The following is a 27,913-nucleotide window of genomic DNA, read 5'->3' on the forward strand; positions in this document are numbered from 1 at the left end:
CCCTGTGCATGAGAATACAGTGCAAAGAGACATAGATGCACTCAGGAAAGAATCTGAAAGGAGGAAGAATTAATGGCTTCTTTCAGCTCTTAAGTAGAAAAGACATTTTCTTTTTCCAGCCACAAAGAAATGATCTTAGCAAAGGTAGCAGAGCATGGTGGTTAGGAGCTTGAATGCTGAGTTGGATCACCTGGGTTCAAATCCTGGCTTACTAGCTGTGTGACTCTGGGAGAATTGCTTAACCTCTCTGTGCTTCAATTCCTCTTCAGTGAAGTGGGTAATCATAGTACCTACCTTAGCAGTTCCTATGAAGATAAAAGGAGTGAACCATGTAAAGTGCTTAACATCAGAGTCCCCGGCACAGAGTTTGTTAAATAAATGGGTGACTGCAGGCCTCCCAGTAGAGCCTGCTTTTCCTGCAGAGACCCTTGGGAGGCAGAGCCCAGCAAAGAAGAGCAAAGCCTGCCCCTTGCCCTCAGAAAGTGCCCTGCAGAACTCGGGGAAGCCTGGGCACATTTGGGACAGGTATCTGCGACCTAAATGCCTTTTAATCATCCTGATACAGCATGCTTCCCCGAAGTACAAAACTCAGTGAGGAATTCAGGGGCAATTATATCACACCTCAGGAATACTCAATTACAATATGCACATTGCCCCAGAGAAATAATTTCATTCCTGAGGTTTTATTTTTCCAGCTCTGTGGTTCTGGCTTTATAAACATGAGATTAACAATTAACAAGAGATGGGTCCTCCCAAGGAAGTGGCCAGTCAGGACCTGCTGTGCGCAGGCATTTCCCCCCAAAGGTCTGGGGAGGGGCGGGCCGAGGGGGCAGGGTTTCGTGGCTGCGTGCCAACGCAGGCCTTCCCAAATGAAGGCAATGTAACTTGACTCGAGCAGATATCTTTCTTTGTTTATATATTTTTCACCAAAACAAGTTTTGTAAAACTGCCTTTGAATTATAAGGGTAAATGATTTTGATCAGGAATTAGGAAAAATTGTGAAACAAAGGTGAAATGCCTTCGTTTGTAAAAACATGGCTGAGACTCGGGAGCCCAGCCGTGGTGTCTGTCCGTGAACGAGCAGGCCTGCACATTTCTAGAAGACAAGCCCAGTACTGGGCATGTCGCTTCGCAGAAGCTTACACTGATAGACTACTTAGTATTGGCCTTTTATGGACCCGGATATAATGATCTCTGCGCTGCATTTATTGAGGCACAAATACTAGCTCATGAGCTAAAGGAGAACAAAATCATATTCATTCATTAGTCATCCAACTTATATTGTCTCGTGCCTGCCACATTCTAGGTTCTAGGATACAGTGGTAAACACGACCTTATGAAGCTTCCAGCCTCGTGAGACAGTGCACACATTAATATTGTAGCAAGTAAGCAGGTATAGCTTTGGAAGAGTACTTTAGAAGGGAGCAAACAGGGCTGCATGGCAGAGAGTAACAGGGATGCAAAGACACGCCCTTGAGGAGAACGTGAAGATGTGCCAAGGACATGTGGGGGGACTGTCATTGCAGCATCACTTGTAACAGCAAAAAACTGGGGAATGGCTCCATAAGGTAGAACATGGGCTAGCCACATGATGGAAAGCCACCAGCATTAAGAAATGCACGATATCAGAAGTACCAACGTACTTGTCCCATCAATTGCTACAGTAAAAGATTGCAGGATAGTATGTCTGCCTTTTTTAACCTGGAAATGTATCCACCAAACTTATAACAGTGGTTACCTTCAGTAAAAGGAGACTTAGTTTTTATCAGTAGTATTACACCTTTTTTCAAAGGGAGTGTGGATTCTCATAGTTAAATATTAATTTAAAAAGATTCTTTAGAAAAGAGGCTAGTGGGATGGGGGCAATCCAGGGAGGCTTCCCAGGAGTCCTAAAGAATGATCGGAGCTGCCTGGGCTGTTGGAGAGCCTTGGGCAGTGGCAGAGGGAGGAGAAGGCATGATGTACCCACCCGATTCACCGGTTTCTCAAGAGTCAAGGTGACAGCGTGTGGAGGGGTACATAGAGGTGGAACACAGATGAGATGAGGTTATACGGTAAGCAGGTCAAGTCATGCAGGGTCTTGGAAACTGTAGCACAGAGTCTGGCTGTTGTTTGGTGTGCTGTTCTGGGCTGTGCGTATCTGAACGGATGCCCGTCTGCCTGGCAGGGATCAGAGTGTAGGTGAAGGAGAGTAGAAATGGGAATACTTGTTGGTTGCTATTGATTTCAAACTACTGACAAACAGTGGTAGCTCGGACTAGGGCAGTTATTCTCAACCCTGGGGAGCACGTAAAATAACTTAGTCCACATTCCAAGATAGCTGAATACAGTTTCTGAGGGTAGGGTCTAAGCATTCACATTTTCAAATAATGTATCACAAGGGTGAGGGTGGTTAATTAGGCTGGAGGGTGCTGTTGACTGTGGAATAATGTGGAGAGTTTCAGGCATGCATTGGAAAGTCAGCAGGACTTGTCACTGGGTCTCCCAGGCCCACCTTCCTGGACCGGGCTGAGCCCCAAACTCTTTGGGACACTGGAAATGGTGCAAGTGTGCCGGGCAACACGTGGGCCTGTGATGTGTGCCCTGTTCCTTTGGTGGTGGTCTCTGTAGACAGTCCTGGCTCTCTGCTGCTTTCCCCCGCCTGCCAATCATGTCCATTTTGTAGAATTCATTCTTCACTGGCATCTACACCAGGAGATGGTCAATGAAGTAGAAAGCAAAAGCTACCCAACCAAGTCCATGTGATTACTGTTGGTAAGTCGGAGCATGACTTGAGGGGTAGAAAATAGAAAGTGAGGTTGTTGGGAAGAACCCTGGCTGAAATATAAGATTTGGGGTTTATTTCTAGGTGTCAATTATCTGTACTTTATTACCATATTAAGAATTGACTGTGGTGTATCGCAGTCCTAGGCATCAGAAAAGGCAATTAGAGTTTTAGAATCAAACTGAGTCACGAGTTAGGAAGATATCACTGCACACTAAGACTCTGAAACACGGCTGGCTTCCTCATGGCGGGGCACATTTGATATGCGCTGCTTAAACACATACATATTATGTCTCTTTCTAACCAGGAATCCTTCCCTCTTTAGTATCTTTCCCTTCCCATTTGTGACAACATAAGACAGAACGTGTGTAAGAAGTGCCATGATTTGAAACACTTAGAGATGAGCTTATTGGACAACGTGTTAGACAAGTGATTGAACAACTTCTAGAGACGGGAGCGCTGGGCCAACGTCACACGGTTTGTTTCTTCAGCTGTCGCAGACCAGCAGCCTGGGACTGCCCTTGGCATCCTTGCTGTTTCCCCAAGTTCACAGAGCATTCCAGTGCACGTCCATCCTAGTTTCTGTTCCACTCTCGGAGACCTCTCAGGGACGCTTACACTGGTTTACTAGTATCTCTGGCTTAGAATAAAGATTTTTTTAAAACATAAAATCAAAGTACATACAGAAGAAAGTAGTGAGACCTCGCACGGTCCTTAGCTATCACTGGGTTGATTTGTTTTACACATGTATAAATCTGCAAATTGACTACAAATTGTGGCGCCCCCCCCCCACCCATTGATGTTTATATCCACAGACTGGAATTCTGTATTAAACTACTCCATGTTCTCAGCAGAAAGAATGTGCTGGATCCATTAGTATTCCATTCTAAAACAAAATAGCAAAATAATGGCTTATTTATTAAAGTTCTGTTCTTGGGTATATTTAGTATCCACGGCCTGAACTTCATGCTCCTCCTAAAATTTGCGTGCTGCAGGGACAATAAATACTTTCCTGTCTAACTTTGGGTTCTCACCATGGAAACGTCTGAGCAACAGCTGGGCTGCGTTAGATGTCTTTTCATTCTCTTGGCTGGCAAAACTCTTTGGAGGGAAACATTTTCTTTGGTGGATAACAAAACTGTATTTTCGAATGAAGTCACTGCTTCAGTTGGTCAGATATGTGTCTTAAGTGATTAAGATCACTAATTGGAAATTTTTAAATCTCACCTTGGACCCTTGGTAACCTAAAAACTTCCTTAAAGCCAACAGAAATTGTGAGTCACTGTGAGGACAAGTTCAAACTCCAGGTCAAGTGCCCTCTAACGCCCAATGATGTCGATGAAGCCCAAAGGGGCACGTTCTCTGTCATAAGTTTAACAAAAGATTTCTATGGAATGTTTTTTTTCATCTCATTATGATCCATTCTATGTGTTTTACAGAACTAAATGGAGCATTTAAAATGTGTGGATCTTATCTAAACCCTAACACAGAACTTTCTAGCTACTGGTAGTTGCCTGTGTTGAGACTGATTAGCGCAGGACCACCAGGCAGGTCTGGAGTGACAGGGGCCCTGGACAGGTCTCCTGGGAGCCACATACAGCTTTGTCTTTTCTTCCACAGCAGGCCGTGCAGATGGCATTTTGTTGTCTATGCTGTGTGAGAGGAGGAGTGAGAAGCAGGGTTCGGGGGACTATTGCTTAGAAGGAGCAGTGCAGTGATGACACTGTGATAAAACCAGTTTAGAGTCTGCTTCTGTTTCATGGGGTAGCCTGCATGGTGGAAAGGATGCAGGCCTGGACATGAGCAGACCAGGATTCTCACCGGCAAGTTATGTGACCTTGCCCTCTCTGGACCTCGTCCTTCCTGTATGTGAGGAGATCTCTGAGGTCATCTCTCAGTTCTTGCCAGTCTTGCTCTTTGATCATCCATGCAAATTTCTCCATGATGAAGACCGTGCTGGATCCTCAGCACCGAAGGACGGAAACAGGCAGCAAGTACTTACTGATGTCCTAGGGTGGGGCAGGGGGTTGGCCAGTGGAGAAACAGAGGAGGAGGAATCAGACCAGCAGGGAGAAGGAGTCCTGCAAGGACCGGAGCTGAATGCGCTTGCTGTTGCTTAGATAGATCAATAAACCGTGAAGACTGGGTGTGGAGCTTCACGAAGGGAGAGTGGGATGTGAAGTTGGAGAGCCGATGCGGTTAGAGTGCTATGTAGGCAAATTGGACTTGATCCCAAGGTTAGTAGATGTATGTGAGCCAGGGAGTGTCGTGCCAATCCCACCCGGTCCTCTCTGGTCGATCTCCGTTTGGCCTGCTGAGTTTGGTCCACCAGCGCTGTGGATGTCTTCCTCAGTCAAATTATTTCCTGGCGCAATTACTTGGTTAACATCTTTCTCTCTCGTGGACCTGTGAACTCCCAGGGTGGGAACCTCTTTTAAACACTATACCCAAGCATCTGGCACATAATAAATGCCCAATAAATATTTGTAGCTAAAGGGAGAGAGAGGGCTCTTGTCCCATGGTTGCACCTCTTTGCTTTTCAATTTTGTTTTGTTACTCTCTATGGGAGATCTCTGCACCTTCTGCTCAACTTCACTGGGAACCTAAATCTTCCCTAAAAAATAAAATCTATTTTAAAAATTCTAATCGTTCAGAATTAGATTAATCATAATCCTTGGTTTATGATACGTTGTCATCATTGGTCCTGTCTTTATTTATAGATCTTTATATAAAATTTACATATTAATATAAAGAACATCAGTGAGACTGTGGCCTAGCTAAAAAACCCAGACTATTACCCCTAAGTAACCTTTATCTGTGTACTTCCAACTCTCCCATCTCTGGACCTGGGTAACCAGCACTCTTAAATATTAATTATCATTAATTTATTGGTTTATTATTTGTTTTTAGTATTATCAGACATATTTGTACAACCTAACACCGTATTATACAATTTTTCCTTTTTGAACTTTATGAAAAGTATATAGTATTTTTCCTACACTTGTTTTCTTCATTTCACATCATGCTTCTAACATTCACCCGTATTGTCACATGAAGCTAAAGGTCATCCATTTTCACTGCTTGGAACACCACGATCTATTTCTTTATCCTGTTGGTGCACATTGGGGTTGCATCCAGTTTTTTGACAGTTAGGTTGCTTCTGCAAGTATTCCTAGACTTCTATCCCGGCACACACGTGCTGCGGTATTTCTAGGCAGGGTTTCTCAGCTTGGGTGCTGGTGACATTTTGGGCCAAGTGCTTCTTTGCCATGGAGGGCTGTCTTTTGCCCTGTGGGCCACAGCATCTGAGTCGGCAGCCTGTGCACCGCTTGCTGTTCCAACATGAAAAGTGTGGCCTCCAGTTTGGGACTGTGTGTTGAGAAGAGGAAAACACCTGATGAGTTCAGAATGGGCCTATGTCCTAGCATAAGTCTTTATCGTTCAAAACCAGCCAGATACCCCCAGAAGTATTTGAAAGTCAGATGTCAAAGATCCCAGAATTCCTTTGCATAAATATAAACAAGGTTAAGTTATACTTTAAGAGAAAATTCAACTAGGGAAAAAGCAAAATTATCTGAACTAATTATTTACTTTTAAATATTATCACATAAAATATCATCCTGTTTGACTAATTTCATCAGAGGATGAAACTAAGTAAAATCCAGCATAGAAAGTCCTGTACCCTTCAGAAGGGTATTTCCTTCTCTACGCATTTGGGTGGTAGGACAAGGCCAGTGCTATGACCGTAGGGCATGCCGGAAGAGGCCCCTCCCAGCCTGCCCTTGGTCCTGCCCTTGGTCCTGCCCCACCACTCATGAGAGCAGAGCTATGATACACACGGGCCACGGGAAGATTTAATGCAGGATCAGATGTTGAGCCTAAAGAGGAAACAGGTTGGGATGTAGCTCAGGATTGCTGCCTTCAAACATCTGTGGGACAACTATACGTGCAAGGGAAGGGGATCAAAAAGACGAGCTTCCACAGGGGGAAGTTGTAAAAGGGCAGTGTTGCTGCTGGGCCCGTGGTACTGTGTCCCCTTCCTTAACCAACCAAGCGGCGTTCTAAGTAGCCACTGGTGGAGATGTTAGAGATTTTCGTAAGAGGGCCTAAAAGACCGTGATGATAGTGGTCACTAACAGATGAAACAAGCTGATTTGTTCACTGTGGATCACACTTTTTCAAAGCACTTTACATAGTAAGCACGTCTCCTAGGAGGGGGGGCACTGCTGGCACCCTGTTTGAGGTGAGGGAGGTAAGGCTCAGGGTGGCACTGCTAGTAGGTGATGGAGCTGGAGTGCAACCCAGCAGCCTGGCTCCAAGCGTCTCCTCTCCAGTGGACTTTGCTCCCGACTCGACCACCTGGGGGAAGCAAGTGAGTCAAGTCATTTTGGAGGGAGAGGCTCAGTGTTTTGTTTTAAAGAGGAGAGACCTGTTGGATGGCAGGGTGGAGATCTGAGGGTTCTGAGTAGACCGAGAGTAATAACATCGGCAAATTCCAGATCAAGCCGAGGGAACATGGCCTCAGGCTGAAGGTTGTGGGCGTCGTTTTTAACTGAACAGTACCTGATTACCATCAACAGTAGACTGGATAACTAAATTGTAGTATATTTATATAAGTGAATGCTATACAGCAATGAGAGCAAATGATCTTCAAGTACATACAACGGTGTAGCCGAATCTCACAAATGTGACATTAAACAAAAGAAGCTGGACATGGTGTAATTCATTTTAGATGGGGAAGAAACACGTGCAAAGCTAACCGATGCTCTTCGAAGTAGGGGAGGGAAGCAGTTGGAAGGGAGGGTAAAGGGATGCTCTTTCCACGGATGAATCTGTTTTGTGAAGCTTCAGTGATGTGTGGACTTTTCCATTATTTTATACGTCAGTAAAAAGAAAAATTGCCACTGATGATCAATGAGACAAAAAGTTAAAAATCTGGACAAGGTGAACTTGGTGGGTTCCTAAGGACTGAAGGGAAGAGGGAGCTGGTGGACGTTCAGAAAGTAGAGGATGGACAGCATGAGGTCGCAGAAGACATTTCGGTGTGTGGGGGCTCACGGTCAGGGGTAGGAAGTCTGGATGTAAGATTTCCAAGGCGGGCTAGTTCTGCATCATGGCGAGGAGGACTAATGTGTGAGGGACCGAAATGAAAAAAGGTAAACATCACTGGAGTTCAAGTGTCTCGACTGTTTTGTCAGGGCATTTGGAAGCGCACGTGGCCTTGGGTAGGTATCTCATGTGGGGAGTGACATAAATCAGATGTTGGCAGGATTTAGAGGCCAAAGGCGGGTAATGATTCAGTTATTAAAGTCTGTAATGTTTTCACTGCTAGGGCAAGGCCCAAGTTAAGCTATCTTTAGCAAAAATGGGAATTTATCACCTTCCATTAGTAAAAGGCTAGAATGGAACCTTAAAAGTACTGGATCCAGGTTTTGAAATTGTCATGGGGACTGCTTCCCTGCCCCTTTTCAGCTCTGCCTTTGTCCAGTCGGTGTCACTCACAGGCAGCCTTCCCACTAGGCTCCGGACTCAGGGTGGCCTTACAGCTACAGCTACTCCTGAAACCCCAGAGGCGACATGGGTCAACTCCACCCAGATCATGAGCACACCCTTGCAGTGGAGGTGGCTCAGCCTCCCTTCCCTGCTCTGTGAATCACGTTCACTGAGAACGAGAAAGCGGCACACAAAAACCTTGTGTCCACTGTGGAAGTCAGTGCCCTATGGCCTGAACCTCAGTGGCTTCTAACCAACAGCGGTGCGGTGAGGAGGTGAGGACCCTGCCTGCTGCAGGAGCTGGGCGTCACCCAGCATTCACTGCATGACTGTGTGTGGAGGAGGAAAACCACATGAGAGTCCTGCCCAGGGCCAGAAGCTGCTCGGAGTCCCGGGTGGGGACAAGGCAGCAGCATCCAGCCAAATTGACGAAGAAATTTGGCCTGTGCTGGGTTATTGCATCTGCACCCCACATTTAAATTTCCCCATCTCAGAACTGTCTTCCTTTCTCCTAACAGATTGAATGTGCTCTTCATTTCAGCCAGCTGGATTTTTTTTTTTCTCCGTCTTCCTGTTTGTCTGTAACGCTTATCTTGCTTCTCCATCTTGTCTCTGTGCATTTCTCTTTTCTTGGCCTTATCTCAGGGATGAGGAGGAGGAGGTGGAGGAGGAAGAGGAGCAGCCAGTCACGGAGCCCAATTCAGAGGAAGAGAGAGAGGACGATGCCCCCTGTCAGGGCAAGGACAGGTACCGAGGGCTGGATCCACCCAGGCCCCCACTAAAAGCCCAAGGCTCCTTCCTAATGAGTAGTTTGCAGCCACCTCCCAGAGTCTCCTCCCTTCCTCACTAGCTCCCACTGGCAAACCTGTACGGACCCTATACACGCAGCCACAGAATGATTAATTTGTAGGAATCACTGAGCACATTTTCATTAGAGAACTTGATGTTTTACTCAAACGCTGCCTTTCTAACCATGCTTTATGGAAAACTCACCCAGTTGGTTTTTCCTTGCACCATTCCCTCCTTCACTAAGTACTTCGGTTCAGTCAGACTGATGGAAAGTTTTAACCCTTTCAGCCCTTTAGTGAGAGTGATTGTGCGTGTGTCCTTCTTTCTACTAATTTTACTTGTGTAATATCAGCTAAACTGTGTGGGTAACTACTGTGCAAATATGCAAGTTTGTTTGTTTTTTATTCAAATGGGCAAGAACGCTTTTTACCCCCTACAGCGTAGAAAAAATTCCCTGTATTTATTTTTATGGCCAGAACAACTAACATAGCTTTATGGCCCTTTGGAGAGTTCTCTGTTCTCTGCCCCCTCTCTGAGGGGCACCCAGTTTCTGCCTCAGACAGTGGAACAGACACAGGCACCTTGCAGATGGCTTTAAATTTCGTGTGCATTTTCCCCAGACAATGTCTATATGAAGAGTAAAAACCGATCATGGCTACTTTCTGATTATTTCTGAATACAACTTTCTGATATTCAAAAATAACTCTAAATTGGTTCCCTCCACTTGATTGATTGCACTGCACACTGACATTTTTACTGTTAGTTTTTCCCACAAATAAGCAACGTCAAAAGACTCATTCATCAAAAGGATGAATTAAGGTAAAAATCTTTTTTACCAAGCTCAAAGTCAATGTGATTCTTTGCTGCTGTGGCCTCAGTCTCCAGGTCACCCGCACAAGTCAAAGCCCTCAAATAGGCTGATTTGACACGCTGAGATGCCCACCACTCCCAGGGGTCAGGGGGTCCTCTCTGAACTGACAGACTAGTGATTGCTTCCCCGCTTTGGAAGTCTCTGGGAAGAAGCCAGCAGATACGGAGAGTGGAAAGGAATGCTGAGGCCACAGAGTGAGCCACACAGTTCAGAATGAGAGGGCGAGAAAGGTCGGCATTCACCAGGCTTCTTGCCCATCCTGAGAGCCCCGCTTGGGGTAGTGATGTCTTAGTCGGGGGTGCTCTGGGGAGGGTGGAGGTTTAATTGACAGTCCCACCTGCAGTGGAAAATTAGCCACAGGAAATTATGGAGACCCTCGATAAATACACGGACATGGCTCCACAGGTGCTGAGATGTTCACGTTCTGCCCCCCACTGCTCCCCCATACACACAAGCCCTTCACCCCTCAGCGACTCACATAGTTCAGCACCTGTGGACCAGATGGAAGAGTCCAACTGGAATGGGCAGCTTTGAAAGGCATCCCTACCGACATGGTGCCATCTCTGCCCACAGGTAGATGGTGGCAGTGCTACCCTCTGGGGTATTTCTGGCTACATGACTCATGCTGGAGGCTGCTCTTGATCAGAGCCTACGTCAGGTTTTTCAGTTTTAGGAAATGAAGGCGTGCATTCTCAACCACAGGGCTCGATCTCAGCAGTACCCGCAGTACCCATTAACATCGATCTGGATGTTATTGGTTCCCTGGTGTAAACCCATTTGACTTTCAAGTGATAGGAAAGGTTCTGCTTACTTTGTGGGTTTGGTGTTTTCTGTTCCTGCCCTCCTACTGGCTGCTTCCTCGTGTGTGCCCACTGTGTAGACCTACCATGTGCACCTGCCATGTGTGCTCACCACGTGTGCCAGGCCTGCACTAAGCATGTCAGTGTGGTCTCATCTCCCATCAGGCCGGGAAAGTGTGTGTCCCTGCCCTTATATGTGGGTGGAGCTTGGAATGTGAGGTAAGAAAGAAAAAGCTCACATCCCATCCCCAAAGGGGCATGGCTGGGAGTTGGGTTCTCTGGGAGAGGGGCCTTGGTTTTGAAAAATCCAGAGTTTCACATGAATTCTCAGGTTATAAAGGCGTGCATCAAAGTATCAAAGTGGTCGGAATCCAGTCCTCTGAGGGTGGCGTATTTTTATAACTGGCACCGTGGCAGCATGAGGCTGGTCTGCAGGAGATAGCCAGGGCCCAAGGGTAGAGGAGGCCTGGGGAAGTGTGAAAAGGGTCAGACGTGTTCTCCTTAGGCTGGACCCTCCTGCCTGGCTCTTCGAATTCCTTGCTGGCATCTCTGTTCCTTTTCTCTTATCAAAGACAGTTGCTGGGGTGGGGGGTAGGTAGGATTGAGTGTGGGAGGTAGGGGTGGGTGGGGTGGGGGAGAGTGGTGGGGGTGAAATGGGGACAACTGTAGTTAAACAACGTAAAAAGAAAGGACCGAAAGCAGTGAGTATTGGGCTGTGGGATGTCATTTCCTCAAAGCTGGACTTTTTAGGAAGAAGACAGATATTGTGTTTGACTTAGACAAGGAAGTGAAGTCCAAATCATCGAGATTCCAGTGCCCACACAGCCAGTGGGGAGAAACCCAGGGGGCCGAAGGGCGGGTGCAGAAGACCCTTTGGAGTTCCATTAAATCCCCTCCCAAAGGCCTTGGGATGCCCACAGGCCAGGTGGGTCTTACCTCCCAGATTGGCAAGCCCTGGGCACCAGGACTGTTGGGCAAACCAAAGCTTCTGGCAGTGGGCTTCTAGGCTGCACCTCAAGAAGCACAGCTGGATTCTGAACTAAGTGGCCATAACAGTAGTGGGTTTTCACATGTTTTTTCCTCTTTCCTAATCTTTGCTCCCTCCCTTCTGAATCTTTTTCCTTCCCCTCCTTCCCTCTTCCCTTCCCTTCAACTCTTTTTCCTGCTGGACCAGCGGTGAGGCCAGGCCTGCCTTAGAGCAGAACCCCATTGGACAGGGGAGTCCAACCTTGCTCTCTGCCTCCAGTGCCACCTCGCAGGGGAAGCAGCTTCCAGCCAGCACTGCAGGGGGGAGCCCCTGGGGCAGTGGGTCCTCCAGACCGGCCCTGCTGCCCAACCCCACCCCTGCTTCGGCCGCTCGGACCTCTTCCACCACATCCAGCCGCCCGAAGGCATCAAGGACCATAGAAAAGCTTCCTTATGTGCCCCACAGCCCTTTCCACCTCTTCTCCTATGACTTTGAGGATTCGCCCTTATCCACCAAGGAGAAGGAAGCCGAGGCCCAGAAGGAAAACAGGTAGATCCAGCGCACAGGGAGGCCTGTGTGAGGTTAACCGGGGGAAGGCAATGCAGCCTGTTCACTGCATTGACTGTCTGGTCTTCTGCTGTGTGAGTGGATTCCAGGGAGAGCAGAGTCTGGTTGTGGCTTCAACTAACTCTCTGACCACTGACCAAATATTTACCAGGAGTTAGGCAAGATGCACAAGGAAACTGTCATCTCCTTGAATTAAGGGGCTTTTTGGTTATAATACAATTACTAAAAATGGATTTTAAGTGTTAGGTTTTAAAAATTTGCATGGTCTGACATAATTTATACATCTCGCACCCATCTGTCTGGCACAGGGTGTTTTCTGACCTGCAGAACTAAGCAGAGTGCTTAGTGGCCTTTCCCTGCCACGTTTTGAGTGGGTGTTTCTTGCTTTAACAGTTGTTCTGATTCCCTCCATTTGAGTGCATATTCTGCCTCCGAGCCTTACAACTTCCGGTCTTTCTCTTCTAATAGGTGGGTGTCTTTATTTTTTTCCCCCTTGTCTGTCTATAGCTTCCTGTTTTTATTCTAATGCATGGATTTTTCCTTCAAAGATTGCTCACAGCTTCCCACAAGATGCCAAACAGTTGCCGTGTGAATCACTCCATGGACATTAATTCAGTTACATTATTTCAAGTGTGAACACTTCAATAATTCTTAGAAAACTTGGAGAGGAGGGCAGGGCGAGGGAGGTGTGTAAATCAGAACAGCACAGAGAATTCTCAGCAGTGCTTGGCTATTGCCTGGATTAGAAATTTCCGCAGAGCCAGGAATGGGGAACAGAGGGGTGTATATTTTGAGCAATCAATTGTCTAAAAGCAATAACTGTTAACACTGATGGCCACTCCCATCTTAGAGTAAAAATAACCGCTAACATTTATGGAGCATGTATTAAGAGCCAGGCCCTTGTACTGTCCATGAAACTAGTGCTTTAAAATATCATTTAACCCTTAGGAAGTAGATTCTATTACTCACCCTTATTTCCGGAAGAGGAAACTGAGGCAAAGCAAGGGTGGGTGAGTGGGGCGTGAGTTCCACCTGGGCAGCCTGCTCCAAAGTCCAGTCCTAACCTGCACCTTGCATAGGCCTCTCTCTGGGGCCGTCTGTCAGTCTCTCTCCTGCGTGGACGCATGAACACAGTGAGTCCTGATCCCAGGCCCCGGCTGCTGCCTGCCAGGGGTTCTTCCAGGAAGTCCTGGTCAGTAAGACTTCCTGGGGGACCCTCAGCATGGGGGTCTAGCCCGATGTTATACATCATTTTGAGTGAAGCCTTATAGGACCAGGGCTTGGGGGGCAGTTCTTTCACACCACAAAACGCCCAGTCCAGTGGGTATCAGACTGTCCATCTGGCAAATAGAAGAATGAATTCAGAGCTGTGGCCATCAACCGTTTTTGTTTACATTCAACCTAAAAGAAGTTTGAAACTCCCTCAAAGTTCTAAGTAGCCTGTCAAGGGTTTTTTTGTTTGTTTGTTTGTTTTACCATAAGCTTACATAGTTGTAAAGGGTGTAATTTGTCTATTATATATGTGCTCTAAATTAATTTTTGTCAAAACTGCAGGGCTTTGGATTTAACTGATTAAATCATGGAAGACACTTCCATATGCCTACTGAGACTCAGAAAATGTCTGACTTCGTGTTTCAGTTCAAACAAGCCACTGTGCTCCCTTTGCCAACCATCTCCCTCTGGGGTCCGACCGACAGGCAGGCGGGCGAGTGGACGGTGCCTGAGACCCGGCTCTGAGCTTGTCTCTGGGTGAACAGAGCACCGCATTCTCCCGCCTCAGTGTGTCTTAAGTCATTTGCTCTGAAGTGATGCTTTCCTGTATTATTCCTTTGCCTGGCACCCTAGAGATTTTACAGCTCAGAGTGGTGTCCCACACAGATGTAGCCTTGGTGAAAATGTTCATTTTTACCCCCTGAGAGTGGAAGGCACTTGTGGAAGGGAAAGCAGGAAAGGAAAATTGGGAGACCCTAGGATGGCCATGGCAGATCCATTTTAAAAAGCAGATATGAACTCAAGGATCTGAAAAGTCACGTCTTCCTGTTTCCAGACCGGCCTTGTGTACCTCCCGGAGTCTGTGAGGTGTAAGTACTCTGCCATTCTCTTCCAGATTGAAATTCTGGGATTGCTGTGGTCTTTCCCACTATTTTTGTCGGTTACCTCCAACCTGGCTCTGGTGCCCTCTAGGAATAGCCTCTATGCACAAGTTAAGAGATGTCTACTTCATTGGGACAGAATTATCTCGATAACCTCATCTTCCCCAGCAGGGGGGTGGTAGCTCGTGAGAGCAATCCAGGACTTTCTGGTGATGGTCTCACAGCCTCTGATGGGGCTTTCATGGGACCTGGATTCCTCAAACTTGGTCTCTAGGTTTCACAACTACCAATAGCTCTTGGGGGATGGGAGCAGTAGAAGCATATGAATCGCTGAAATGAATATATGTAGAAATTGCAAAAGATAGGCACATGTTTGTGAATGAGGATTGGCTTAGATTTAACTGAGAAAAGTTTACGATTTTTAAATATTTGACAGGAATTTGAATACGGTTTAAATATTGCTTGTTCCCATTAATTTTCTGATGGCCACTCACTGTGGTTTTTGTGGGCCTGTCCTGCCACAGATTTGACTGATCCATGGATGACGACAATTAAAGGGATTGTTCTAGAGATCAACTGGTTAATCAATAATAATAATAATAATAATAATAATAATAATAAAACAACTGAATAGAGAATTGCATGATCCAGTTAGTTTCTCTGAAATTGAGAAGCAAAATGATGGAATATGTAGTATTTGAATTAATTGCTTAGCTTATAGAAAAGCCAAGGGAGGCCCTGGCTGGTGTAGCTCAGTGGTTTGAGCACAGGCCTGTGAAGCAAAGGATCGCTGGTTAGATTCCCAGTCAGGGCACATGCCTGGGTTGCAGGCCAGGTCCCCAGTAGGGGACACATGAGAGGCAACCACACATTTATTAAAAAAAAAAAACAAATAAAAAAAAGCCCAGGGAGGGAAAAACAGCACTGTGCTTGTCTTATTTCCACAGCATCATTTAAACATGATTTTGGTAAAGTGCTCCTACTATAACATTCCACTAGATGCGCACTTTTGGTTGGAAGGGAATTGATTCAGTGGCGTCAAATAACGAGATGAGAGTCCAGGCTGCTGGGCTGCAGGGGGAAGCCTGAGGACCCGGCTCCTGCTGGCGGCCTCCGTGCTTCTCTCCTTCTTCTTCACCCCTGAGCTGTTCTTCATCCTCCTTTGTGTCTCCCTTCCTTCCCATGTTCTTCTCGCCCTTCGCTTCCCTGCCTTCTCCGTGGCCTGTGGTTGGGGCATCTTCTCGAAAAATCAAACCAACACTCAGAGAAACAGTTAACCAATTGGACACATAGAGTGTTGGGCTTTTAAAGAAAAGAGAGAATGATTGCCAGGAACCAAGTCCCACAAAGGTGGCGTGGTCACAGGGAAGGATGATGGCGTCACATTGCGTGGTCTGGGTCCCCATCCGCTTGGCGGAGGGCCTGGTGCCAAGCGCAGGCCTCACGTGTGATACCAAACAAATAGAGACACAGCCCGGCACAGGAGACTTAACACCACAGGATAGACTCGGGGAAATGTGAATATCCTATTTCTCATGATAGTAATGTAATCTATTAAGGAAAACTGACATTCTCTCTCTGTTCCACTTTTTAAACATAGATCTGTTTTGTATATTCTTTTCCTACACATAATGTTTGACCTTTAAAAGTTTTTTTATACAGTTGTGATCAAACTTGGTATATATTATTACATCCCGATGTTTTAATTCAGCAAACATATAGGTATTCAGCATATATAAATGTATGCTGAATTAAAACATTGGGATATAAAATAAACATTTTCCGCATTATCAGTTACAAAACTGGCAATGATTTCTAATGGCGTAATATTCCGTTCTTATATGTTAGCTGATTGGGTAGTTTACAGTTTTTCACTGTGACCTGAATAATGCTCCAGTGAGTATCTTCCCGCATGACATGTTCTGTATATAAATAACCATAAAGTCATGATAACTTCCCCAAAGTAGACTTACTCTATCAAAGGACGGCTCCATTTTGAGGTCAAACTGCTTCCCAGAATGGTGAGTACTGATTTCTGTTGACAGGAGTTTGGACTGGAGCCACCATATGCAGGAAGGTTTTGGGGCAGTTGTGCCATAGTGACCCTGGAGGTCCCGGGGTCCCAGACACAACACCCCTGACTAGTGCAGGGGAAGCAGCTGGCCTGCCCTGTGGCTGAGCAGACTCAGACGCAAAGTTCCCCAAAGCTTGTTATTCGTAATTCATCACCAGTGTCCACCTCCAGGCAGGGGCTCAAATAGTGATTTGTTTCCTGGGAATACTCTGAGTGAACATGGCTGAATAAAACTGCTAAAGGACATTTATTCTGAAAAAGAAAGAAAACTCCAGAATTTTACAAATCTTGAATCTTGTCGGAGAAGCAAATGATAAAAGCTGTAATTTTACTGAGCAAACACTGAATAAACCCATGGATACTTGCACCTCTGCACAGCAGGCTAATCCAGAAGGCCTGGGAACATTTTACTCTTGATTGCCAGCCCCACAATAAGATTATATTTAATGAATTAAATTGATTCAGAAATATCTAAAGCAGAATTTTTAATAAGATGTTTCTTTAGCCAATCATCTAGCATTTTCTACATATCTTTGCTGGATTTAATGCTAATTATACCACCAGGAGAGGCAAGAAAAATCATGACTCAAATGAAAATAATTTGGATTCTAATTTATGCTAGCAAACAGCTTGACTACATTTTAAAAGACTGGAAATATGAGCATCTTATTTAAACCCTTTGTCATAAATCCTGCTGCCTAATGATACGAGACTTTGGGAACCTTCTCTACAGAGAAATAATCAAAACAGAGCAGTTATTGAATTTCTTTAAGTTAGCACAATCACTAATGATGTTAGTGTTTGCAGACCCGTTTTTCTTGCAAAAATTAAGGTAATTTGCTGGTACTTGTTTGCTGACTCGTACTCATTTCTGTTCCCCTCACTCCCCCCCCCCCCAATCAAATCCCCTTTTAGATACAACAACTTTGGCAACCACTCTTCTCACTCTCCAAGGCCTTCGTCTGGATCCGCCTTGCCTACCACTTGCGCATCATCTGCTTCACCCCCACAGGAGGCCAGGCCGGAAAGGTGGGTGTCATAAGAAGCATTCTGGTGGCTCCACGGTCCTCAAGTAAAGGGTATCTGTGTGCTTACGGTACCTAAAGGAAAAGTATAGATGAAAGTAGAATCTGATGTATGTTCCATCACAGAACATAGCCCAAAGGCAAGACTGTTTTCTTTCTTTCACACTATTTAGTAAGTAAATATTGCATTAAAGGTATTTTATTATTGTTTCATCTTTCTACCCACTTTCAATAGGAAGTATAAGAATATTTTCCTCAAACATTTAAATGTGAATGTTTTGGTTCACCCCTCAAAAAAATGTTTTAGATCTAGCATAAGCTCTGCAACTGTTCTTATACACATCAGTTTTCACCTTTAAATGATTAACTCTATGTAAATCAGTAGGTAGTGGGCCCTTTAAGGTGTGATCCAGGACCTACCAGAAGAGGAAAGAATGATACGGTCCATGGAAGAAATTTAACTTGGCAAGAGTGTTAGACCACCAGAAATTAACTTACTGTTACTCCTAGAAGCGAGTGATTGCCAAGGATGTGTTTACAAGAAGAAAAGGTAAGACCTGTAATTTTAGAACAATTAAGAACAGCTACCCTTATATGGCAAGAGTGCTGAGTTAGAGAAGCCTGGCTAGGGTTCCAACTCACTAGGAAGTTATTTCATCCAAGAGGGTAAAATGTCAATTATGCCAACACTTACCTTAGAGGGTGGTTTTGATGAGCAGATGAGGGGTGTGCATAAAAGTGCGGCGTGAACCCCACCATGTGGAAAGTGATGGTGTATGATGATGAACGTAATATCCTGGATCTCGTAACTGATCAGCCATCTAGACATAAGCAATTCCCAGGGAGCATTTGCCTCAGATCCTGAATTGAAAACAAATCTGCTCTTCACTCTGCATGCCGATCCTCTCCCATGAATTGGAAAGTGTGTGGCTGAGTGCTGCTGGTGATGAGAGATTTGGTGAGGGTGTGCGGCAGGCAAGACCTCGCAGCCCGGGCAGAGGGCTGTCCAACGTGGACTGCCTGGCCACCCACCACTCTTAATTTCTAAGATGCTGTGTAAGGCCCATTGTGTCAAACTTGCAGGTTCCACTGCCCAGGGTGGCCCTGGCTTGGCATGTTCAGGCTCAGGTCTTGGTAATGAGGTGACGAGGTGGTTACCCTGAAGACACCCTCTGTCCTCTACGCTAGGGCACCTCTTCTTGGGGTCAGCTGAGGTTGCCTGTGTTCCCAGAGATGTCACTAATAAAGAAGATCCTTGTCATATGGGATGGAGGCTTTGGGGCTAAAGTGAGGAATGTTAGGGTGTGACCAATACTAACTATATCAGACATCTCATACTTGTGGGGCTGCCAGCTCCTCGGGAGAGGGAAGTAGGCTCCGCCTCTGGCTGCGTCCTCCCCAATGCCCAACTCTGGACATGGCAGAGCTGCGGTGAGCACTGGGGTGGGGAACAGTTATTGGTTGGGGAACAGTTTGGAGGCCTCTGGAGGTGAGAAGTTACAAGGATAGGAGGCCTGTGAGTTTCTGAAGTCCTGGGCTTAGGGGGAAGTTCCTCCCAGGTCCTAAAGGCAAAACCCCAGCCTCCACCCTCTTCCCAACTCCTAGAAACCTAGGTCCAGGCTTAAGCTGGAAGGTCCAGGAGTACAGGCTCCTGAAGGACTCCCATCTGTGGCTCCTTCCCTTCTTGGTCTGGCTGAGTGTCTCCTGGGGGAGAAATTAGAGGAGGAGGAGTGGGGCTGGGCCCAGGAGCACTTGAAGTGTCCCGGGGAGGAGGCTGGTCTTCATCCTGTGAGCCCAGGACTGTATGGGTTTTAAAGCAGCTGGTGATGTCCTCGACGCATCAATGAAGAGGACCTAGGGGGGTGAGGCAGCAGGGGCAGGGGCCACCAGAAGCTGCCTCTGAGTCCAAGAGGGATGACCGTGCCCAAGAAGGCCAGTGACCCAGGTGCTTGAGGGGAGAAGTGGATTCGGGCAGGCTTGGCTGCCGCCAGGAGGGTCGGAGCAGGGGAAGCGGAGGAGGGAGTGAGGGGTCAGGTTTGTATGTGGATGTTAGAAGCAAGGAACTGAGACAGAAGATACTGCAAGAAAAGCAAACTGAGGGTGGAGATGTTCATCTTGGGGCATGCAAGGTGTGAGGAGGGATCTGTATTACTCGTGGGGACATGCGGACTTGGCTGTCCTCGGCTTGAAGGAGGCACGGAGGAAAGCCCTCTGGGGGAGCTCTGTGCACTGAGACCTGGTCACCAGGGAACCGCAATGCCACCAGGCTCTTCTCAGCTGCCTGTCCCCTCTCACAGTGCACTTCTGCCGCAGGAAGTTCATCTCCTTGGCCATCCCCTGTATCCGCTAGTGAGTAAAGCAGCTTCGAAGAGTCTATTGCTTTTTTTCCATTTGCATGTTTTTTCAACTATCATGCCCCTGGGTTTGAAAAACCATATAATGAATCATGGGAAGCTCTAGATGTGCAGTTTCAGCATGCAGACCAGGAAGCTACCAGGCCTGGCTGCATCGCCCCTGCATACCCACACCCTGCTAGCTTATGCTTTGGGACTGTTCTAGAAAAGAAGAGTAAGAGGGTTCTCACCTCCAAATCATGTTTTTACTCTGTCGCCCAAGCATATAATGCCAGGTGCATTTATGATAATATGCTTTTGTACAGTTTAATTTTTTCTTTTCATCTTTGACAACTGAATTCTTTGGTTGTCACCCATAGTCTACTTCCACATTTGCAAGTGTTTTCTGCTCACTTAAATTACATAATTATTTTTACTGAGGTATGTACTTTAGTAGAATATGTAACATTTATTGTTTAAATGTTATACAATATCCACCTTTTATTGAAACCAAGAAGAAAAACCTTTTTCCCTTAGGAAAGACATGGAACTATTATGAACAATAGTTGCATTTTTGCAAGGAGAACTCAGATCCTCAGCCAGTGTATCCCTGACTGCCAAATAGAGCACCAGGGCACCATGCAGTGCTCAGGAGCTGTAGAACCTCGTTCCCTTGGTTTGCAAATGAGGCTCACTTCTCAGAAGTTCTAGGAAAACCAGGCCAACGAAAACACACCTTTGGGCAGGTCGGCCACTTTGACATTACTGCTGAGCATCAGTGTGAACTAGAGTTCTCCAGACTTCCCCAAGCATGTTAGTGCGTCGGATGTTAGTAACACTTGGAATGATAAACTGACCAAGAAAAGAACTGAAGAAAGAGTATACAAAATTAAGTCAAAACAGGGGAATTAAAAAGAATCCATCCCATGTCTCCTGTTACAGCTTCGTTTATTGTGTTCTCTTTTAGAAACAGCGAATGTGGCATTGATGTTCATGACATTGGAACTTGACTTGTGCCAAAACAAAGCAGAAAAACCAGAATTATTTGCAAAGGCCCTCAGGAATACAAGATGCAACTGTGTCATGAAAGCAGGCTTTTTAAATGATTCAATTTCGAGAAATGTGCTTTTTGAGTGGAAAAGTTCTAAATATTTCCTCTTTAAAGGAAAACATAATTACAGGAATAGTTGCCCATTCATGCTCAAGTATTCAAATGAAACAAATAGACAAGCAAACAGTAAATATACCACATGAACAGTAATCACACCACATGTGGTTCTGGGAAGTTGGGAAGGGCAGTTGGCCTTCCCTTCCCATCCCTGCGGGGACATCTTCATCTTGTGGGCCTTCGCAGAGAGGCAGCTGGATGCTTGTTGGCTGTTGTGACAGCAGTTAGAGAGTGACTGTGAGGGGACAGTAAGTCTGTGCCTGGGACTGAAGGTGCTTGGGGCAGTCAGTCTTTGTGAGGGGCTTGAGAGTACACCGGGAATGAGGCCCATCCCGCACAGTGAGAGGGGGACGTGAGCAGGTGACCATGCTGAGTGCTCAGTGGGAGCACATTGACAGAACCTCAGGCTTAGATATTAGGGGGCCAGGCTTCCTCGGGGATATGCTGTGTGGAAATCTGAAGGACCAGTATGTGCCTTATGCATTGATTCTGTTCTCCTCTATTTATAATAGTGCCACTGTTCACTGTCAGTGACAGTCACCTGTTTTATGGATTAATGTCAAGAGCCCTTTAAAGAGTTTGGAAGTTGGCTGCCTTGACTAGTCATGTGAGTGGAGTTTTTCCTACTTCTTGGAAGACTGTGAGGCCAGATAAAAGTAATGACACTTCCCCTTGGGAGTCATAAAGGGTGAACAGAGGGTGAAACTTTAAATTGCATTTTATGAATCTTTACATAGGCTTTGCCTGTACACACAGTATAACATTTAAAAGATGAGAAAGAGTAAAAGTGGAGCTCCCTTCTACCCAGCTACCCTTCCCAGAGGCAATTGATCTTAGCAGTTTCTTACGTAAACTTCCAGAGATATCTTATGTTCACAGAAGCACATGTAAAACTCAGGGGCGTCTAACCTGTGGCCCCTGGGCTGCATGCAGCTTGGGACAGCTAGGAACTCGGCCCCATACAAAACCATAAATTTACTTAAAACATTATGAGATTTTTTAATGATCGCATGTCATAATGCATTTAATATGTGGCCGAAGGCAACTCTTCTTCAGTATGGCCCAGAGACGCCAAAAGTTTGGGCCCCCCTGATGTACCTGGTTGTCATATCTTTACACAGATAGTAGCAACTTCACAAGCTATTCTGCGTCCTGCTCCTCCACTTAAAATATGTATCTTTGTTCTTTCCATAGAAGTACTGCTAGCGGTTGCATTTTTTTAATAGCCTCATCACCCCTTTTTGTCTGGGTGCTATCTGGTACACCAAGTCCCACACTGATAGGCCCCAGTCTTTTGCCAGTACAGATGGTACCGCAGTGTGATTCTTGTCTGTGTCATTTTACACGTGTGTGACTATCTCTAGGATAAATTCCTAGACACCAGTTTAGTAAGCCATGTGTTTGTGTATTTCAAATTTTGATGGACTTTCGCCAAACTGCTCTCTCTGACAATTGTGCCAGTTTTGATTCTCCGCCGCAGTGTGCGAGAACGCCCACCATCGGCTGCGCCAGGGGGTCACCCAGCATGTCAGCCCTCGCTCACCTGAAGAGCTGTGTGTCGTTACAGTTCACATTTTCATTTCTCTTGCTGTGAGTGGACTGAGCAGGTTTTCACATGTCCACTGAAGCAGTGGACCACTGAAGCATGTCACTAAAGCAGCCTTCAGGGGTGGCTGCTCTGTGAGATTTTGGTTCACGGTCAAGGCGTTGTCTATTCCTTGCTGCTGTAGAGAGATTCTTCACAGGCTGCTGTAGGAGCAGCGCTGATGTTCTGCGGCCGTGGGTCTTTTTACTTCGTTCATGTTGTTTTTGCCATGCAGAAAATGTCAGTTTGAGGAATTAAATGTGTTAATGTTTCTGTCCTCTGGGGTTTGTGTTCTTCCTGAAGAAAGCCTTTTCTCCCATCATTCCTTGTAATATGTACATAGCTACAATTTTCACATTTAAATATTCTTTCTACCTGGCAGTTATTTTGGCTTATGGTGTGAGGCAAAGATCCAACTTCAGTTTCTTCACTTTGTATATCGTTTGTTGAATAAGCCATCCTTTCCCTACCGACTTATTATATACCAACAGGAATAAGGATGTGTTTGGGTGTCTGTGTGTTCAGGCCATTTCCTTGAGAACATGTCTCCTCTCTCCCTGGGGTCCACCTTCCGGGCCACCACTCTAGCCACCAGGAGCTCTCCTTCCTCCCAGCACTCGTCCGTCCCATTCAGTTACTGGTCTTTGGAGTAAGACTAGATCGTGTGCTGCCTTGAAACAGACCTGCTATTTGGTCCTCTGCTGTTGCGGAGTTTCATAGGATGTAGACCGTGCTGGAATAAAGAGCCCGGAAATGTTTCAGGAAACCGGACCAGGAAGCTAGGACCGGGAGAGGGGGAGCCTACCATGCTAAGTGGTGGCTTCTCCTCCCAGCTCGCACTCCCCCTGGTGGGCTCTCACTTCCTGTGACCCCCATCAATGCTGTGTCTGCCACTGGTGTAGTCACCCTGCCCTTGGAATGATGGTTGCTATTTTCATGCATTTCTGCCTGTTTTCAGTTACGTTAGCTTTTGTAGTTCTTACTTGCGTGGCAGGACTGCTGGCTATGACGTCCTTTGCGGCCATCCCTGTCTCCCTCACCCTGCTTTCCTCCCCCATGGACCCGTCTGTTGTGTACAAATCCGAGTACTCATGTTTTCCCATTCTAGTTGACTTTGGCTGTTTTATTTCTCGCCTTTACTAGTATCTATCTCCCTGTGCATCGAGATTCTACTTGTCTGGTTTTCAAATCACTGCTTTCTTTTGAATGTGTGACTCATGTGCTTGTCTGGACCCCAAACACTTGCTGGCTGTGTTCTGGTGCTCAATCTACGAAGCAGTCTTTAAATTTTGCGTCAGTGGAGTCAGGAGCACCACTGTCCAATGGGGCTGTAGTTAATTTTTTTTTAATTTTACATTTAAATTGATCAAAGTAGATTGTTAAAAAATCACCAAGAAAATCCTGAACAGCATGTAAAATGGGATAAAAGGCATGTCTTTTTATGTAATCACAGTTAATGGTCCAGTTCACAACTGCCAGGAGGAAGTAAAGGGTACCTACGCAAACAATTCCCTACCGTTCAAACAAGGAAGCCATGAGCTGCTTGTACTCAGCAGCTGCCACCGCTGGAGCAATCGGACTTCCTCCTTGCCTGCTGCTATTTCCTGATAGCAATCTCACTACAGAAGATGAGTTCCTGTAAGACACAATGTGGTCCTGATTAACCGATGGTGTTACATCCAAAGTGCAGAGGAGAAGCACCGGTCAGTCCACAGAGCGAGTTTGTAAACTCACCGTTAGGGTTTGCCTCCCTGATGGCAGTTTTATGAAACAACCGTGGGCCTCAGGGAACCTGGGCTCTGTGTCAGCCCTCTGCCTTGTGTGTGTGGCGGGGGCGGGGGCGGGGGCCGTTGAAGGGAGGAGGGACAGACTCTGGGTCCTCAGCAGATGCTAGAGATCCTTTCTCCCACATATGTTTTGAATCTGACTCCTCCACATCATTCCCTCTACCATAGATTTAGTTCAAGATCTACGTCATGCCTGGACTATATAGCACAGTGGCATATGTCTTCTATCCTTTTCTGAAATATAGATCTGAGCAGGTGGCCTTTTCTGCTTAGAAACCTTGAATGACTCTAGCTGCCTCTTGATGCAGCCCAGCCTGATTTCCATCGCCTGTAGGATCTCTCACGTTTGGGTCCTGTATGCATCTTCCAGCTTTCTCCCCATCCTTCCTGTACTTTAACCTGACAGGAATGTCACACGGACATACCATGCTCTCCCGAGGCCCCTTCTTTCTTATTTGCTCTGCCCCTTGTGTAGCTTCCTCCTTTCTTCATTTAGTCGATTCTTTCACATCCTCTAAGACCCAAATAGATAACATCTGTCCTGTAGGAGTCCTCTGACTTCTTTGGACAAAATTAATTCTAACATCCTCTTAGATTCATATCCCGCTATTTCAGCTCTCAGCCCTTTGAACCATTACGAGTCTATCCACTTGTTTCTAAATTGGGGCTCACAACCCTACAGTGGCACATGGCAGTGAACCTGGGTGCCACAAAGCCACAGGGTGAAGATGGTTCATCTTTCTGGACTGGACGTTTTATTAAAATATTGTGGGAAAATCTTTATTAAGACAAGCAGGTCTTTGCCTAGGTGACTCCATGCTCACATGAATTGTAAAGATGTGTTTTGTTCTCACAGGGAGCGCTTTGTGCTGCTCCCATGTTTCTTGTCTTCTGTCTAATGTAGGGCTTCCTCACTGTCAGGCCACAGCCAGTTCTGTGTCTCTTGCACGAGATTCCGCAGCCTCCTCCCTACCCCTGCGTCCTGCACTCTTTGTCTGATAACCAGGGAAACAAACACACGAGTGTTGGTCTAACCTGTCCAAATCCTGTTTCTTCTTTTGGAAAGTAAAATTCCAGTAGATTTCTTGTTTAAATTAGACAGTTCTCTCACCCTTGTTTACATAAGTGTTGTACATAGCAAAACGTTGAGAGGCGTGTATGGTAATTCTGTTTGGAAGTGAGAACAGTGCTATGTAATGTTAGAATTAGGTGAGATCTGTAACAAGTGCAAATACTGCAGATCAGAGTGCAGATGGAATTTTTACACCCACAGAGCTGGAGACATCACAGTTATCTGGTGTAAAGTGAGCCACGTGCCATCTCCCCTGCTGTGTCACAGCCCCCGATGGCCAGCTTTCCAATTGTCATTGGCTGCAGTGGTCTCCGCACTGACATTGAATAAAGATTACACAGCAAAAAGAGGAAGGTGGGGGGAGACTTCTTCCTTCAAAAAATGTAGTTATTCTCTCATGCTATTTTCCCACTCCTTGCCTCAAATCACAGCCGTCAGTGAGAAGCTTTACTCATGGAAGGGACCGAATTTGGAAGAAATTTGGTGTATAGACAGACACACACATAGACTGTAAGATAGGTACCTGCTCTTACCCTTTTTCGTTCAGTAATCTGTATACAATCCCAGTGCGAAACCATCGTAGCCAGTGACAACAGGAAACCTGGCTATTGGGGCTGCGTGCACACACACTCACAAATATTACATACTCATGTATTTCATTCAGCACATACTTACTGAGCTCTCACAATATTCCAACCTTGTGCTTGGCGTGGGAATCCAACACAGACCAATTCCAACCCTAACCCGAACTTCATCCATCAGGATTACATTTTAGTGGCAGGAGCAGAAGATAAGCACACCATCAGCTATATATAGAGTTTCCACTGCAGCAAACATTTGAAGAAAGTGAAGCTTCCTAGAAAAGCTAGAGAGAGGGGAGCCTGGCACGGGTGGTCTCTCCTCACGAGGGGCACCTCTGGTGAGATGCCTGGGGTACATAGTCTCTAATGGGGGACAAACTGCGGTTCACCTCTAGGTTTGCCCACCAGGAAGGTGAGGGTCTGTGCGGGAGGGAAGGCACAGAGGGAGATGAGAAAATAGGGTGAGTTCACGTCTTTCTTTAAAACATGATCCCAAGATCTGAAAGGGTTGGGAGAATGTGTTTGGAAGAAGCATGGTTTACAGAAGAGGTAAGTGTGCAGTGAAGGGGTGAGTTGGCTTGGAGTGGGGAGGAAGTGAGGAGATGGAAAGGATGGGCCTTAGTCTGGGCCAGTCAGGCCTGGAAACCACGGAACACAGGAGGTGCTGGTGCAATCAGTGCTTTTGGAAGCTGCCAGGAGAGTGGTTTAAATGTGAAGCCAAATGGGGTGGACCTGGAACTCTGACAGGGGAGGACTGACCTCCTTCTGGCTGGAGGACTCACTTGGTCTTGGACTGGAGGGTGGAAAGTAACAGGGAGCGGGCAAGAACTGCCTTGTGCCCAGGGTCGGAGCCTGCAAAAGGGCCAGTGGACAGGCCAAAGTGTGTGGCCCGCCAAGCCGGAAGAATGGCTCCATGCTTCATGCGTGAGCTAGCACAGGAACGCAAATTGGCATATGGGACCAGTCTCCCAGCCGCTGCATGAGAGCCGTGCTGTGCCCTCCCATGGTGGGGAGGTTCAGTTCTTCACTGAAGCAGTGTGCGATGGGCTGGAGAGAAAGCAAAAGGAAGCCTCAAGTCCACACGCCTGTTTTTGATGGCAGATGTCTCCAGGGTTGTAGCGGTGGGGATGGAGGAAAGCGGCCTGTTTCTTGGGGTTTTCTCATTTCCTCCTGAGAGCTGGGACATGGCCCCGAAGGTGCGAAGGAAGATTCTGACATTATCGTATTTCAGTTGGGCATAACCCCCAGTTACCACTTCTGCGAGCAACAGATCAGGTGACGCCACTTTCAAAGCCATGCTGTGAGGATATGGCCACTTCATTATTATTGTTGACTCTAGGTCTTCAGATTAAGTCACCTATTTGTGAGTTAAGTGATCGTTTCGAATATCAGGTAACTTGTGAAATTAGTGTGGCTTCTGCTAATATGTAACCAGAGACTATAATTTATTTTTTTAAAATAAGAAATGCTGAAGATTTGTTCCCTTTACAAATAAGATTTTGCTTAATCCAGATCTACCAAGGGAGCACATATTTTAAAACAGCTCTTCCAGTAGACTTGTCATACAAAGAACACATTGGTTTTGATGTACTATGTTTTGCCATGTAGAATGTGCACCCACCATTTTTGGCCCAAACTTGCAGGAAAGAAATCTTTTGTTTTAATTTTTTTTAATTCAATCATTTATTTATTTATATTTAGATACTTGTCCTTTGTATCATAAAGGAATTTTAGCATTTATTTCTGAACACATTATGGTACAAGAAATTATGTAACAAATAATTACAAAATACAAGAATAGATACAAGCTATTTCAGGTACTACCCATGTATAAGGTGCATCCTTTTTTTTTCCCCTCAAAAACTTGGGCAAAAAGTACACATTATACACGGCAAAATGTGGTAGATGCCAGTGAACATTACCACAGTCAAGAGGATGTGCATG

The 27,913-nt window shown here is 46.1% G+C and overlaps 1 protein-coding gene across 8 annotated transcripts in view; it reads left to right on the top strand.

Moving 5' to 3' along the window:
• Positions 1-27,913, top strand: part of FHOD3 (formin homology 2 domain containing 3) — a 427,395-nt gene that overhangs the window by 302,181 nt on the left and 97,301 nt on the right. For 4 of the 8 annotated variants that reach the window (XM_053664320.1, XM_053664321.1, XM_053664323.1 and 1 more), the window contains exons 11-14: positions 8,903-9,004; positions 11,892-12,233; positions 12,645-12,719; positions 17,334-17,447. The exons of 1 other annotated variant lie outside the window; for it this stretch is intronic. In XM_053664320.1, coding sequence (XP_053520295.1) covers positions 8,903-9,004; positions 11,892-12,233; positions 12,645-12,719; positions 17,334-17,447 — 633 coding nt within the window. The remainder of the gene's footprint in view (positions 1-8,902; positions 9,005-11,891; positions 12,234-12,644; positions 12,720-17,333; positions 17,448-27,913) is intronic. 3 more of the 8 variants (XM_053664324.1, XM_053664325.1, XM_053664326.1) reach the window with 1 other exon arrangement.

Source organism: Artibeus jamaicensis, unplaced genomic scaffold, assembly GCF_021234435.1.
Source record: "Artibeus jamaicensis isolate MK-2021 breed Jamaican fruit bat unplaced genomic scaffold, CSHL_Jam_final contig_354, whole genome shotgun sequence".
NCBI classification, from domain to species: domain Eukaryota; kingdom Metazoa; phylum Chordata; class Mammalia; order Chiroptera; family Phyllostomidae; genus Artibeus; species Artibeus jamaicensis.